Below are 15,637 nucleotides of genomic sequence, written 5' to 3'. Positions count from 1 at the left end.
TAGAGTATTTAATGCGTGTATTCCGATTATAAACAATAACTAAAGAATAATGATAGGGTATTAGAAAAGATTTATTAAACAACAAATAATTTGTTTTTAAAGTTTTTATGGAAGGATTGTAAAATACAAAAAAGTATGTTACTTCTTTCCAGCTATAATAATACCATCATATTTCTGCTGGAACCATTTCATTGCATCTTCTTTGGTAAGTCTGTGTTGGAAACCGACTTTTCCAGTTTTCCTTCTCCTGTGAGCTACGTTGAAACCTACACAGAAGAAAATTATTTAAATAATGTAAAAACTAATATTTATAAAGAATGGTCGGCTACAGCCAGGCAATGACTAGTTTAAGACGTTCGCTCCCTGTGACGTTCCTAGTTCTCGAAAAACTACCGAAACGAGCATAACTTGTCCACCTCTGATTTAAGACACAAATCAGAAGTAAAAAGAATTCAGTTTACACGCCGCGATTGGCAAAATTTAATTATTATTGACATTGTCACAAGAAATCATCCCTTCTTCATTTTAGATTAATTGCATATTGTAATAATGCATAGCGCATTAAATCATTATTTTCTTTGAGAAAGGTCTAGACCACAGAGGTTTAATATTAGCAAATGTGAATTATTAACATTTGCTGCTATTAATGTCAAAAATAAATGTCACATCAATTAAGTAACACACCCAGTATAGGAAGTGGGCATGGGTTGCAAATATGAAGTATTTTCTCTAGCACATACTTTAAAAAAAGTTATAGACACAACGCATAATACAGGAGTATCTATGATACCAGATAATGTGCAAATATTACATGTTTTTACATTATAATAATAAACATTAATATACTAACCTGGTCGCCCAAGTACAACATAGAAGTCCAAACCATAAATACCAATGCTAGGATCGTATTTAATTCCTAAGTCAATGTGTTCTTGAATACCAAAACCAAAGTTTCCAGTACCAGAGAAATTCTCTTTCCTCAATTCGTATTCTCGAACCTTAAGAAAAGAAAGAAAGTTTTAGTTATGCTAAAGCAAATTTAAATTAAAGCTAGTAAAATACACATGAAAAACTCTGTTACCTTTAATCCACGTTCAAGGATTTCCTCTGCTTTAGCACCTCTGACAGTACAATGTACTGCAATCTTTTCATTACGACGAATGCCAAAAGAACGGACAGTATATCTTGCTTTAGAGAAGACGGGTTGTTGTCCAGTCAACTGCTCCAATACCTATAAACGTTAGATAAGATGTAATATTCAAATAACTTGAAAAATGTAACCTTTTAACTGATTTTATACATTTATAACGAAAATGAGCGAGTGCAATTTAAAACAGTGAAAATATTAAAAGACTTTAAGAGTATTAATATATTATTTTCATCACATTAAACCTATTAATGAAGAATATAGATTTATATTTAGCTCCTGCGTCTTGCAACTGATGCACAAAGTCTAGTAATCATAAACTACATGGAAAAGAAATTCGACTAAAATGTATTATACATAGAAACTTAGATAGAATATGCTAGTTTTTATGGAGAGAGTATTCGTAAGAATATTTAATTAACATACCTTTGCAGCACGAGTGAGCCTATCACCAGATTCTCCTACACAAATGTTCAGGCACAATTTACGAATGCGAACTTCACGCATCACATTCTTGGATGCATCTTTCGGCTCTTTCCTGACTTTCTTTACGGTCTTTTCGACCTTCTTCTCGGGTTTCTTCACATCCTGTAACAAGATCGGTTCATCACACTTCTGATGCTATTACAGGGATTGCGATTTTTCTTTTAATGGTTATTTAAAGCTAATATAATTCATATAGCAGACTATAAAATAATTATGATTAACCTTCTTTTCGAGGAACAGTTATATATTTAATGAAAACTCTTTGCAAACATAATAAACATTACAAACAGGTTATACCAGCGGTACACGCTGGTTGAAAGTCTCAAGTATCTGTCATGTTAAAAGTAAGAAAGTGAGTATATTAATGAAAAAGAATTAGCTGAACGTATAATTCGTAATTCTAACTTTTCTTTAATTTATGAAAAATTACGATTTTGAAGTCGATGTCATTGATTTTTAGAGATTTAGAAAATAGTTTTCATGCTAGCAACTGCACACTCACCGCCATGATGAAGAGAAAAGGACGTGATCGTGATCAAGATGCACTCTACTGACAAATCGTAGAAGCTCTTATACCTAGTTTAGGTTTGCCATCATTCATGATCAAAATGTACTAGATCTAGTTGTATTTCAAGTTTTTCTCAGTATAACCCGGTTATATAACTTGTTATAACTATAACAACAAGTTATAACCATTATAACTTGCTATAACTACTGTATAAGCATTGTATAACCACTGTAAAAATTGGTATAATTCAGTATCGCAAAATCGATGTTGGCAGCAATACGCTTTCCCTATTGAGCGCGTAATTCAAACTTCGTAGTTGCGAAAGTATTTTTTATATCTAAATAATTCTGAAATTAATTTAGGTTTCTTGAATGTTATATTTTAAAATAAACGTACGTGTATTATAATATTAGTTTAGCTTAAAAAATATATGTACATAGAGTGGACAGAGTTACAAATGTTACAGTGTAAATAATTATGTTAATTTTCAAAACGTAGTTTAAAAATGTGTAAAAGAAAATCGACGCAAAAGAATTTGAATGTTTATAATTATTAAAATTGATATTATTAAAATATAATATTGATTATAAAAAATATACCGCTATATACTTGGGGGAGTCTTTAGAATCATTTTACATAAAAACATCAATTTGATAAGTGAACTTTTGCAAATTTCTTTCTTGAAGGTGGAAAGCCGTGGTAAAATGAGACAAGATTTAAACAAGATTATTCGCGTCGTTCGCGAATAATAAATCGATGTGCACGACGTACTTTCTCAGAAGCTGTGAAAAACATGTCAAACTGACATGCGCAACAGATGGAAAAGGCAAATGCTTTTATAGTTTTATAGTTTTGTTCTCAAGCATATCACTTTATCAGTGGAATAGTGTATACATATATTGCATGAAGTATCGTTTATTATTAACATTAATTTTCTTGAAACGAAGCACTTGAATTAAAAATTTTTAATTAAGAATCATTTATATAGTTAACTTTAAGATACAACAAAATATATATAAATTTTATCGAGTATTTTAACGAGTAGGTAGGTTCAATGTCATCCAAAGATTTATTAAACATTTTCACCTTGCTGGAGCCTGGAGCCCCAAATGAGAACCAAGGTATTCAATTATTCTGTCACTTTATACGTGACTGTCGTGCGCCTCTATGACATACGCAATGTGTACACACACCTCTGTTGGTCGCGTTGTCGTATTTTAGACGGATTTTTAATTGTTAATAACTAAATAACGAAGCCGAAATCGCAACTTTTTTATTCTTCATTTTCGCTTTATATTATCGTCAACAACCACCCCTGTAGTCGAACACCCTGCATGTAGGACGTAGGAGGTCTAAATTCCCGCCAAAGTAGGCAGAACGCGCGTCCAGCGAAAACAGGCGAAACGCGCTTCCCGCGAAAAACAGAGGAATAACGTCGAGACAGAAGACAGGTGAATAACGTCAGAGAGGAAATATAACGTCAATCGATAGAAAAGGCGAGGAAGAGACGATCTTGAAGCTTGAGGAGTCTCCATCTCGCATCTCGCGTCTCTCGTCGGTCGTCACTGGTCGTCACCTTGTACAGTTGTATCCAGATCTTTGTTCCATCATTTTATTTTTTCATTAAACCATGGTATTCGTTACGAGTCGGCTTCTTAATCGATCCCGGCCCGCGTAGATCGATTGGTTAACTCGATCGCAATTATCGTATAAAATATGGAAATCCTACAATATATAATGTAATATGACTTTAACTATTTAATTATATTTATATATTGATTTATATCTATATCATGTAAACAAAAAGGGTTATTTTTTAAATTGTCATTGTATAAGTTATACACAAGTAGCTACATATATTGAAAGACATTGTTGGAAGAAATGGAACAAGATTGAATTTCCACTGAAGCAATCGCAAACTCATTTCTTCTCTTGTCAATTCAATTTCAAACCAAATTAGTTCGGAAACTGCCTACGAGAACTCGAATTGTATTATAATACAGCTTGAATAAGTGAAATGTACATCTTTTCCATTAATCGCAGAAACGATTCGTATTTAGACTAATTTAAGCGAACAAATTCTATGCATACTAATTTTTAACATGTTTAATACAAATTTTCAAGTTAACATTTTTGTTATTTTTAATATGAATAAATGAATACATTGAATAATATTTGTAAAGGAGGAATTAAATGTCCGCCTCCGTTTTTATTAAATGTGTATGTTGAAATAATCGTTGTAATTCCACATTATTTTCATACAAAATTATTTACTGTAAGTGGAGAATTAAATTAAACAATAAAATACAAAAGAATTGTTAATCGCGTGTGTACATGTGCAAATTGCTGAATGCTTTGCTATGTAAATCTATCGTTTGTGTTGAATCTATTCGACTGTGTAAGTTAAACTAAACATGGACATGTGTAGGTACCGGAAAAATTTTGTGTGGTTTTCCTGTTGACGATAAACTTGAATCGAAAACCTTGCATTTGTTCACAAGTCTAGCGTATAGAATTGCTATCAATGCAAGATTTTATATGCTTAATTAACTAAATATTTTATCAAAGTGAAAGATACTGAGCGAAGAGTTATAAATTTCATTGTTTATCAATTTAAAAGTTCAATTTAGAAAATGAATTGCTAAAAGATGTATTACAGTTAGAACGACCATTTGTAAACAATGTTTTTAAATCCACGTAAAAGTGTCAAGATCTAATAATCCCGATCAATATTATTGAATTAATTTTTATCAAATCTTGCTACTGCACTTGCTACGTAGCCTAATGTTGTTGGTCTAACTCATAGAACGTAAAGAATGTTCACCAGGAAGTTTCACCACATCCTTCTTATACCTAAAACTTGCTATACATATATCTAATATTATCCTTATACTTATCCTTGTGAACTACATATTACTTATTTTTATCCATATTCAACCCAAATCCTCTTTTCCAAACAAACCTTTTAAAAACGATGTCTTTCGATGTCAACGAATTTTTCGCAAATAAAATCACAGATTATATACTATACGAACAGAACATAATAAACTTCTTTAAAATAAAATCACGTTTAAAAAAAGTATGAAATATCTTGATGTTTGTAATATAAATTCACACGAACTTTTTTGGCTACCTATATAAATAATTTCGAAGAGCACCTATATCTAACCCTTAAGGAAACCTTATTTAATAGAATATTATAATTTAATATTTTCATCTCGAGATGGTAAATATATTTAATAATATAAGCATAAATTTTAGTGATGCCGCATCGGCCCCAATAGTTCACTTAAGGGTTAATAGAGTGTGTCGAGTACTGTATGTCAAAAATGAAAGATATTTGTTTAACTTGATTACGTTGCGAAATAACAGAAATCAATTTATATCGGTCTCGAAGTCGCATAATATACTTCCGTTCAAACTAAAACCATGATTGTGTACTCCATAAATACATTTTAAGATCGACTCTTATCTATGTAATGATACATTTCTAGAACACAGATTCAACATTCACTTCGTCACTTGCTGGAAATGATGCGGAGAACTGATGTTATCTACGTTCTTTGTATAATTCAACAAAACACTCGGCCAAATAACATCGTTGTCACCCATGATCGGGGACTGCTTCACTTTCCTGCTTGCTCTTCTGGTTTTCCGAGTGACGTGGTAACTCTTGATTTCATGGTTGATGCGCGACTCTTCGGCAGCATCCTCATCCTCATCCTCATCCTGATAGTTCTTCAAATGCGTGTTCCTCACGAACATCATGCTTTCCGCGAAATTATTATTACTCTCCTCATCGATCTCGACCGTTGGATTATTCTCTTCGTCGATCACCGCTTCGTCGATCAAAACATTACCAGTGGTAGAATCCTCGTTCAAGTCGAGCTTCGTCAAATCCACATTGGTCCAAGTGATCGTGTCGACTTCGTCGTGATCTTGAACGGTGGTTGTCGTGGTAGCAAACATATTTTTGATGTTCTCACTGGTGAGTCCGTCCTCCAAGAGCTGATTAGCTATGAAGTCCGACACAGAGTTCACATCCCACTCGACGAGTTCCTCGCTGCTGACGGAGATCCTGTCTTCCTGCTCGTTCTTGGCCTCCTCGGCGAGATCCTTCTTGCTGTTCTTGATGTCGCCGATTGTCTTGAAGTAGATGCTGTGGTCGTACCTGTACGTCTCCAGACAGTTGCTGTCTAGGTTGCTGTTCGATTGATAGTTGAAAGTGCCGCAGCAGTTGATCTTGGTCTCCTCGGTTCGGGACTTTCGCCGGGAGTTCTTCAGCGTATGGAACCGCGGACTCCACGACATGTCCTCGATGATCAATTTGTTCGAGGAGATGCTCCAGCGAGGCTCCTGACTGTTCTGCATGGTCATTCGTCCCCGGGACAGTCTCTGGGATCGTAGACGGTTATAGCCTCTCGCGTACGCCGCCCATCTCTCGATTCTCTGCAAAACGTACTCCGTTTCCTCGTTCCACCATTCGGTCAGGCCTTTTTGGAGCATAGCGCCGACGTCCTCCGTCATCGCTGCCAACGGCGACGAGAGCCGTAGCTCCGTCATGAGAACTGCCGGACCCCGGCAGATCACTTTCGGGATCAGCGACAGGGACCGGCCGAATGTCACCGAGCAATTGAATTTTCGAAGGAAACGTCGCGCCGATTTATAGGATTCCTTCGAAGCACTGCAAAGGCCGAAGCCATTGCAAACTGTCGTAATCCCTGACCGTGACCTCGTCCGAACGAACGTTAAATTCGGTTTGTCGCGTAACCTATTACACATTTCCATCGCCATTGCTCGCGATGGCTGCATCGGGCGAAAGCGTTCGTGAAAAACCGCACGTAAAGTTATCAATAGCCATCGCGAGCGGATCAATGGATACAAAAAGAGATTATTAATTATATTTATGCTGGTCTGAAGTTCTTATGAATGAATTTGAGCGTTCCTTATGTGAACTACGGGTTTCACAGCACACTAGAACAATAACAAGAATCTATTTATTCAGACTTTTAGCGATTGATGTGTTATGATATATTTTTCCAAAAAAATAAATCTTGACGGGTCCAGAAGTGCCAGTGGTAATATTACATTAATATTATCTAATAGAAAGATATTAAAATTAATACTATTAATATCATCATATTATTACTATTATCTAGTATTGTATATGCACAAATTAATTCGTGGCTCTTACACGGTTAATCCATTCTAACTTTATTATGAATCCAAATCTCTTTCTGGCGCAGCAAATCCATTCAGTTAATTTGCTTTCTATTGGGTTGGCAGGAAAGTCATTTCTGTATTTTAAGGTGAAAAATAAAACCGAATTTCTTTATTCAAGCGATGGACTTTAATCAATAAAATATTTTCTTATTTATTCTTTTTGGCAAGAGATCATCAAACAAAAGGGAGAATATCTTATTCATTAAAATTCATTGCTTGAATAAAAAAAATTGGGCTGTATTTCATCTTGAAATATAAAAGAGGGTAAAAAAAAGCAATTACTTTGCACACTCGTTGAAACTTAGAAAATTAATCTGAGGAGGCGTTCCTGTCCGCCTATGAAGTGATCACGATAGACGAAGGAAAGTGAAGTGAAGGTGCGGTAATACGGTTACTTGAGCTGCCAATCATCTAATATCATCGTGGAATATTGAGGGTTCATCAACGGAGGCGTCTACGGCAAAGCAAATTGTTTATCAGGCCAGAGCTACGTGAATTAAAATTCAAGGAGCTCAACCTTCCCCCGGGCTTCCGGGGATGATGGAGTTCACGTATAAAAAGCCATGTCGAAACTGTGGACGGTGCATTCTTCCGCCTGTTTCAGGTCCTCCACCATACAGGTGAACAGCGTTTTCTCCATACTCTCTCTCTCTCTCTCTTTCTATGTTTTCATTTCGTTCGAAATTACAGAACGGTATTTTATAACAATTGATTCTTGGACAATAATAACTAGACAATTAATTAATATTATTACCACTTTACCTACCGGAAGTCTGTCAACACGTTCTCTATCATCGTCACAGATGTGTGATGTCCAGAATTTTGTTGTTTAACGTTATAGTACATGGCGTAATATTCAAAGAATCCATAACGTGCTTCTGCTAAATTGTTTTATTTTGTTGCATTTTATAAAACATTTCAGATAAACGTGTTACTAGAATTTTCAATATTTCATGTATTATCTATGTGTGAGGAACTTAAACAGAAATTATATTAGATAGCAGTATTAATTGCAATGTAGTCGTTCGTTATAGATACGTGATTGTTATTAAAATATCTATTAAAAAATTGCTAGCTGTAAATCGTTAATTATTAAAAAATATTATATAATCACCGATTCGTAATGTGTTATATTATAGTTTAGTAGATTATCAATAAATTGTGGTATTATATCAGCCTGATTTATTAACAAAGAAATCTTTCTTATATTTCAGATATGAATTTTACCTTTACAGTCTTTTGCGCAATGGCAGTCGTCTGGTTATGCTGCGGAAAATGCGAAGCAGCTCCTGAACTCGCAGATAATGTTTATCGCAAATTTCGAAGTCGCCCTTTAACTCGAGGGTAATTATGCGATACTTAAAATTTGTTTTATAAAAAAAATGTTATTTTACAACTCATATTTTCCTGTTCTTTCTACGTACACAATCAAATTTATGTTTCATCTTCACTCATAATGAACATTATTGCTAAAACTCTCATTTTAATCGAAATTTTTTTTATGTAACGTAACCATTAATATTTCTAAGAACATTAATTCCTTTGAACTATCATTTCACTTTATTAATTTCTCTCTTAGTTGGAATAAAAATGGAATTGAACTATTACAAAATTTTGTTCAAATATCTCGAATATTTTTTTTAAAATATAATAATACATCTCTAGAGAATTAATTACTAATTCAGTAATGAAAGATTGCTTTCACTATTTCATGAATTTGATCACGAATTAATGTTTCATAATATCACGTACATGTAATCATCGATCTTTCGCATACACAATATTGTCCCATCTTTTTACAGATACACCGTGGAAAATCCTGTCGGCGAAGTATTCGGTGATTATGGACAGAGGAGATTCGGAAAACGGGAGCAATACGATGATTATGGTCTCATACGATATGGGAGACGTCACGAATGAATAGTTACGACACTTGCCGATTATAGATACAATTGTGTAGTGATGTTTCAGTGTTGTTGCTCTAAGAGCCATTTTATTTAGGTTCTAGACAAAATATATTTTACATCTCACTCAGATTTGTATTTCGTTCATTTATCCTCCGCTACGATATTGTACTGAATTATTTTCAACTGACAATGAATGCATTACCCTATTACTACGCCATTACAAATAAAACTCTACAAGTGAAAATCCAATTTTGTTTTGCCACTTCATTCTTATCATGTGTGTTCTGTAATATTCCTTTAATTAGGGATTTCTTAGTAAACTATTCAATAAGCAATTACATCTGTAAATGAATAAGTTCTTTTGTAATCTTTTCTTTTGTGAAGTCTTTATAAAATAATTACAATAGAAAAAATTGTTACATTTAAAAAATTGTATTAATAAGCTTCCAGTAGTAAAATGTTAAAATGCGATGGAAACTTTGCGTCTAACTATTCTTGTTCTGGATGAACGCAATTAATATCTTCTGGCGAATTGTCCACACATGTCGAATGAACCGGTTGGTCCCTTCTCGATTTTATGTTCGCTATGTATTGGTGGACCTCCATGCCATCATCCATGAAAGTATAATAACCGTCCCGTTTCTGTAAATCTTCGGGGTTGTAACCGAGTGTTCGTCGATTTAAAAGCCATGGTACTGGCGGTGGTGGTGGCGGCGGAGGTTTCTGTTTTATGGGATAAGGTAATCTATAATCAACTTCCTGTGTCGTCCTGTAATCCATGGCTCGCGCTTCTTCAGGATCATACATTGCTTCCGTAACGGATGAAGGTTTTTTCTCCTCAATCCTATGAATAAATACGTTGTTATCATATTAATGAATGAGCAATTACTTCCTCCTTTTTTATGAAACTCTTTATTTCGAAAATTACGGCAGTATGATCCAGATTTTGCCAAGCACATCGAACGTATAAGATGAAATATTGGTACATACACCTGTGATGCAAGAGCCCTCATATTGAGTAGTCTTCGTTGAGGAATAATCGGCGCATACAGATGTTTCAGTTCTATCTGGGACAGCATAGCCTGCGTTTCTGAAATTCCGGTACCTGCGATTTCCGAGCCTAATCGTTTATACGTTGACGCGTAGAGATTTCCGTCAGGTGGAAAAATGTGTTTATTGTCCCTGGGTTCCGCCAATGTCGGCATTTGCCTGTGAAAATGTAGTTCTAAAATGTTTCTAATTCTTAGGTATGTTTCCCTGAAAAAAGTTTATTGAATCACTGCATCGAAATATATTACTTTATTTTATTTCTACATTGAAATACAGTGGTTTCTCGGTATATGTCTGCTTTGGAGTACGTCCTGTTTGGACGTGACAAATTTTTCTCGGTATACGACTTTTGTTCGGTATACGACATAAATTGTTTTGTGTGGATTTTGCGTCATTTTAAAATAATTATCTCAGAGGAAACATTAAATTAATAATCAATTATATTCGGAGTTGATGTATTATTAACTGACTGATCACAGAAGTAAGGATCAGTAATAATGGAATTACTGATGAGGTCGGCGTATGATCGCGAAGTCCGCGAAGACACAACACAGAGAGATGAAAGAAAATTATCAGTCGATGGCAGATGCTACGATGTAAATATAAAGATAGATTTAAAAATCTATAATAAAATCTCATTTTTTATTTATGTGTTTAAACAGTGTTTAAATTATTTTACAACCCCATTAATGTAGGTATAATTGCAACAGGAGTTTTTTTGTACATGAGAATATTATATATGAGAATTGTACATGAGTCCTATTCGGTATAAGTCCAAACATCAGGAACGGATTAAGGTCGTATACCGAGATACCACTGTACTATCAATATTCTTTGATTTATAGCGTAACCGATAGTCTCATTAATTATATTCGTAGATGATAGGTTTGATTTTAAATAATGTTATCAAATTTATAAGTTGCAATCACATCGTCGTCAATAATAAACCTTCGGCTGTTAGCATTGTATTCAATAAATTGTTTCCTTTTAAAATCATGGGTATTATGTATAAACATATAAAAAATAATACAATAGCATGCAATTAGAAAAACTTTCGATCCCTTTGGAAGTAACTATAGGTACAGATAAAATGTGACCTAATATTTATTATTGTATACTGTATACGTATGTTATACAGGCACATTTACTAATGAATCATTTATATTAGGTTGCCCAAAAGTTTCTTTCGAAATGTGTTCCTTTAATGTTGCTAAATAAATACAAACAATGCGATAATAGTTTACAATGCGTTAATATTTTAGTACTTACTTCCTAACATGAATTTAATGTGCATGAATCGAAAACCAACTTTTATTTAGCAATATTAAAGGAACACATTCCGAAAGAAACTTCTGGGGCAAGCTAATACAATATGGAGTTACTTACGAAAGCATTGACGAATCGTACTGTTACGTAACAAAACCAAAACTTCAGCACAACGTTTAGTTTCTCTGTGTATTGCTTACTTATTATCAAGAGTTTATTTATGACCAGGTATTGTAGTGATTTCTTATAATTGTATAACGGAGTGGAATAAGCATTTAGACGCACAACGGTTACGAAGCTAACGCTCTCTGTGAGGGATAGTAATCGACGAGGGTTGCTACGCAAAAACAGAGGGAGAGTTTCATTTCCCCCAAAGCTCAATAGTAATCGAAGAACGTGTCTCCATTCAAATATTCGATAGTTTATAGCAATATTTAAAAAAATATCAATTATAATTTTAAAATACAGTGAGAACATAATGTGATATTCGCGATTAAGTAAATAAATAAAATTATGAAAGAAATATTAGTAAGAACATACTTACCAATCATGAATTTTTACTTTCTCATTGTAAGTAGCAGGAACGTGAAAAATAATTGGTTCCACTTCTTTTACTTCATCTGGGCAAGCTACGAAGACAGTCTATAAAGCAAATCTCATGTAAACATTATTAAACGACATACTAGAACACAGTAAACATACTAAAACATTGTTTCCACAAAATAATCTACTTCTGATATTTTTATCGCATATTTCTATGTAATTTAATTTTTATTATATAATGTTTCAATTTATATAATGTATCATTGATTATATTTCTTTCAATTTTATATATTCATAATTGTTTGAAACACTTCCTTATCAATGTACAAAATAAAAACATTTTAAGACTTACACTTATCGGTAGTTTCCTGTATCCTGACATTTTGTCCCTTTCTGTTTCAATTCAAAGTCATTTAATCACAGTTACAATCATCAGTATTTATCGACGTGACATAATAAAGGATCCTGAACGTAGCAATAAAAATTATCGATAACGTGTTACAAAATATTCATTTTTATTACTTCGCATCTAATTACAGCTGATAAAAGTCAATTGATACGGTATCATTGCATGATATTAACAGAGTATATTATTAAGAGCAGTGTGGTGTATTTGAAATAATTTATTGCGCTTTTTCACAATCTACTAAAATAAGAAAAAATAAACATGGAGGACACACTGAAAGAAATAATATCACGGAAATGTAGGAAAATGACTGTACCTATGGAATCATACGATGAAGAACAAGAAGAGGAAACGGAAGATATTGAAATAGAAGAATTTGCTGGAACGGAGGAGGAATTGCCTTTTCAGGATATTCTCGCAGACAAACGTCGCAAGTACGATGCTAAGGAAGAATTCATGTATCTACTTTATAATGACGTGTTGGGCTATTTTGTGGCAAGGTAATTATTACATTTTTCGATGATTACAAGATTCGAGTAATAAAATAAAAATGTTTCTGTCGTTCGTTACAAGCTGGGACGGGACATTGTTAAGAAAAAAAATTCGGAGAAAATTCAGTGAGGATCTTCCTAATGACAACGAAGGAAATGAAGACATTGAAAGTGTAAAAAGTTATGAAAGTGTTAAAGAATTTAAAAAAAACGAAAGTTATGATAGCGATGGCGCAGAAACAACTCCCAGGCTAACTTGGAAGTTAATTTTGCCAGATGAGTTTGCAAATATAACATTTATTAATGGCAATACGTACAGTGGTCGTATCAGCAGGAAAATGATGGAAGGTGAAGGAGTGTATAGGTGGTCTAATGGCACCCAATACAAAGTAATCACTTTCAGCTTTTCGTTAGACATACCAATAAGTAATTGATAATCAAAATTCCCAATATCTCTGTACCTTTTATTTCTTACGAATAGATGTATTATATTATTTGCTACGATAAACACTGAATACCGTCAACATAAGATAGATTAAAATAAAGTAGAAGATTTTGTAGTGAGAAATTGAAGACTAAACAATTTTTGTAATGTTTAATACACAACGAGATAACGATTACATAGTTTCCGTAGGGAGAATTTCAACAGAATCAGATGCACGGAATAGGCTTATTACAGTTGAATAGTAGTTGTTGGTACAAAGGTGATTTTGAGAACGGTTATCAACATGGTAAAGGATTGTTCGTAGATAGTGACAATCGTTTTATGTACACTGGTGAATGGTGTAAGGGCCGTAAACATGGAAAAGGGTTAGCACTGATATTCTACATATTCTATTGCCTGTAAATGAGCCGAATATACCAATCTTTACAAGTGTTCTTGAGTTCAAGTATATTCTCGGCGAAAGGCAAAAAATATTATTTTTCATTAATGTTTAAAGTATTAATGATATTTATATAACAAATTTATTGAAATATTTTATGACAATAGTTATTCACGTTACCAAGATAATAGTTCCTACGACGGTGATTGGGTAATGGACAAAATGTGCGGATTTGGATTGCGAATTTACTCAAGTGGAGCTCGCTATATGGGTCAATGGAAAAATGGCCTCCGCCACGGTACTGGAACCATGGTTTGGACTAATGGGGATGTTTACCGTGGAGAATGGAGGTGTGGTTCAATGAACGGGTTAGTTAGTCTTCGACCTGATAACTAGATTGTGGATTTTATGCATTTATAATAAAACGGCTACGCACAATTTAAAGCAGTGGACATATTAAAAAGATTTAAGGATACGAATGTATTAGTTTCAATTTAATAAGATGATTAAATGATTAAACAATTTTTTATTTGACACCTGTGCTTTGCAAATAATGTAAACATTTTTTATTTTGCATAAAGATCCGCAGTCTACTGATAACAATTAATTAGAGCTCGATTAAACAGACAGCCATAGGAATTTTAACAAAGTATTGTTAAGAACTCGTCTAAGGATTTTACGCATTTATAAAAGCACTGATTCAAAGTGTAATACAGTAGGACTTCGATTAACCAGATTCCGATTATAAATAAATATGCGTCTTAATAAGATTATATTAATGAAAGGAAATAAATTTTCAAAAATAAATAATTTATTTTGGAATATAAGGTACATACATTTTAATTTCCTTCGGGTCTCGATTATCCATCGAGCCTTAATTAAGTTAATCGAGGTCCGACTGTATGTAAAAATCTATGTATACTTGCGCATACACCCGCTGTCTATTGATATTTATGAAAGCAAAAGTTTTCTAAAAGATTATTATTAATAGGCAGCGGGTGTATACGCAAACATAGATTTTTAGATATTAGACTTTGAATCAGTACATACTGTCATAAATGCGTAAAATCCTTAGACGAGTTCTTAACGATGCTTTGTTAACAAAGCAATGACATTTGTACAGTTACGGAGTATACGTATGGAATTCATTTTTCAACAAAACATTCACGTGGCCTCAGGAGGCTTCGTACGTGGGTTATTGGTGTAATGGAATGCGCCATGGCGAGGGTAAAAATTGTCTATAATTTTACAATTAGAATATATAATGATTCCTCCAAATATCGTTAACGAAATTATTATCATAGGACAAATAAAATTAAACACAATCGGTGGTGCTAAATATTCTGGGTATTGGAAGAATGACAAAAAGCATGGCTCTGGAACCATAATAGGTGATACAAATATTACATACAATCTATACAGGGTGTGGTCGGATGGGTGGTACAACTGAGCAGGGGGTAATACTACATGTAAAAAAAATAAGTCGAAAAAAAGGAACAACATTTTTTCGTTTGACGCTTCGTTTTTGAGAAAAGTTCTGCCAGGTTCGCGTGCTTTAGTTAGTATATGCAGAAAGTAGAATCGGTTGATCATGGTCAGACGCGTCAGACGATTCCTATGCAGTAGCACGTGTATTCGCTGCAATTTCAAACTCGATTTTCTCGAAAACGAAGCGTCAAACAAAAAAATGTTTCACTTCCTGCTCGGCCCCCCCCCCCCGTCCGAGCACATCCTTTATACATATAAAATAGAAAAGTATGCGTATATGCACTGTCCCGAGTACGAG

General features: G+C 33.8%; 4 protein-coding genes across 4 annotated transcripts; 1 reads left to right on the top strand and 3 right to left on the bottom strand.

Moving 5' to 3' along the window:
* Positions 1-89: 89 nt before the first annotated feature.
* Rpl11 (ribosomal protein L11) lies at positions 90-2,235 on the bottom strand. Its single transcript, XM_076438802.1, has 5 exons — positions 2,136-2,235; positions 1,574-1,735; positions 1,082-1,231; positions 851-998; positions 90-266 (listed from the first exon to the last, which is right to left on the bottom strand). Exons 1-5 carry the CDS (start codon positions 2,139-2,141, stop codon positions 139-141), a joined length of 594 nt encoding a protein of 197 aa, XP_076294917.1. The 5' UTR covers positions 2,142-2,235; the 3' UTR covers positions 90-138.
* Positions 2,236-2,699: 464 nt separating this feature from the next.
* On the bottom strand, positions 2,700-6,789 carry LOC143216067 (uncharacterized). The gene has a single exon (XM_076438803.1). It carries the CDS (start codon positions 6,702-6,704, stop codon positions 5,652-5,654), a length of 1,053 nt encoding a protein of 350 aa, XP_076294918.1. The 5' UTR covers positions 6,705-6,789; the 3' UTR covers positions 2,700-5,651.
* A 2,447-nt stretch (positions 6,790-9,236) lies between these two features.
* LOC143216311 (uncharacterized) lies at positions 9,237-11,862 on the bottom strand. Its single transcript, XM_076439232.1, has 3 exons — positions 11,708-11,862; positions 10,262-10,480; positions 9,237-10,115 (listed from the first exon to the last, which is right to left on the bottom strand). The coding sequence occupies exons 1-3, from the start codon at positions 11,713-11,715 to the stop codon at positions 9,761-9,763; spliced, it is 582 nt and encodes a 193-aa protein (XP_076295347.1). The 5' UTR covers positions 11,716-11,862; the 3' UTR covers positions 9,237-9,760.
* Positions 11,863-13,365: 1,503 nt separating this feature from the next.
* Positions 13,366-15,301, top strand: LOC143216542 (uncharacterized). The gene is made up of 5 exons (XM_076439692.1): positions 13,366-13,416; positions 13,662-13,837; positions 14,019-14,219; positions 14,975-15,078; positions 15,156-15,301. The coding sequence occupies exons 1-5, from the start codon at positions 13,366-13,368 to the stop codon at positions 15,299-15,301; spliced, it is 678 nt and encodes a 225-aa protein (XP_076295807.1).
* The last annotated feature ends 336 nt before the right edge of the window (positions 15,302-15,637 follow it).

Source organism: Lasioglossum baleicum, chromosome 15 (assembly GCF_051020765.1).
Source record: "Lasioglossum baleicum chromosome 15, iyLasBale1, whole genome shotgun sequence".
Classification (NCBI taxonomy): Eukaryota; Metazoa; Arthropoda; class Insecta; order Hymenoptera; family Halictidae; genus Lasioglossum; species Lasioglossum baleicum.
This window is presented reverse-complemented; position numbering and strand designations above follow the sequence as displayed.

Coding starts and splice junctions, on each gene's coding strand:
- Rpl11 (XM_076438802.1), bottom strand. Junction 1,232..1,573: donor GGCTCACTCGTGCTGCAAAG/GTATGTTAATTA, acceptor TAACGTTTATAG/GTATTGGAGCAGTTGACTGG. Junction 999..1,081: donor TCCTTGAACGTGGATTAAAG/GTAACAGAGTTT, acceptor TCTTTTCTTAAG/GTTCGAGAATACGAATTGAG.
- LOC143216311 (XM_076439232.1), bottom strand. Junction 10,116..10,261: donor AGGGCTCTTGCATCACAGGT/GTATGTACCAAT, acceptor ATTTATTCATAG/GATTGAGGAGAAAAAACCTT.
- LOC143216067 (XM_076438803.1), bottom strand. CDS start 6,704: ATGACGGAGCTACGGCTCTCGTCGCCGTTGGCAGCGATGACGGAGGAC.
- LOC143216542 (XM_076439692.1), top strand. CDS start 13,366: ATGATGGAAGGTGAAGGAGTGTATAGGTGGTCTAATGGCACCCAATAC. Junction 13,838..14,018: donor GGCCGTAAACATGGAAAAGG/GTTAGCACTGAT, acceptor TTATGACAATAG/TTATTCACGTTACCAAGATA. Junction 15,079..15,155: donor TGGAATGCGCCATGGCGAGG/GTAAAAATTGTC, acceptor TTATTATCATAG/GACAAATAAAATTAAACACA.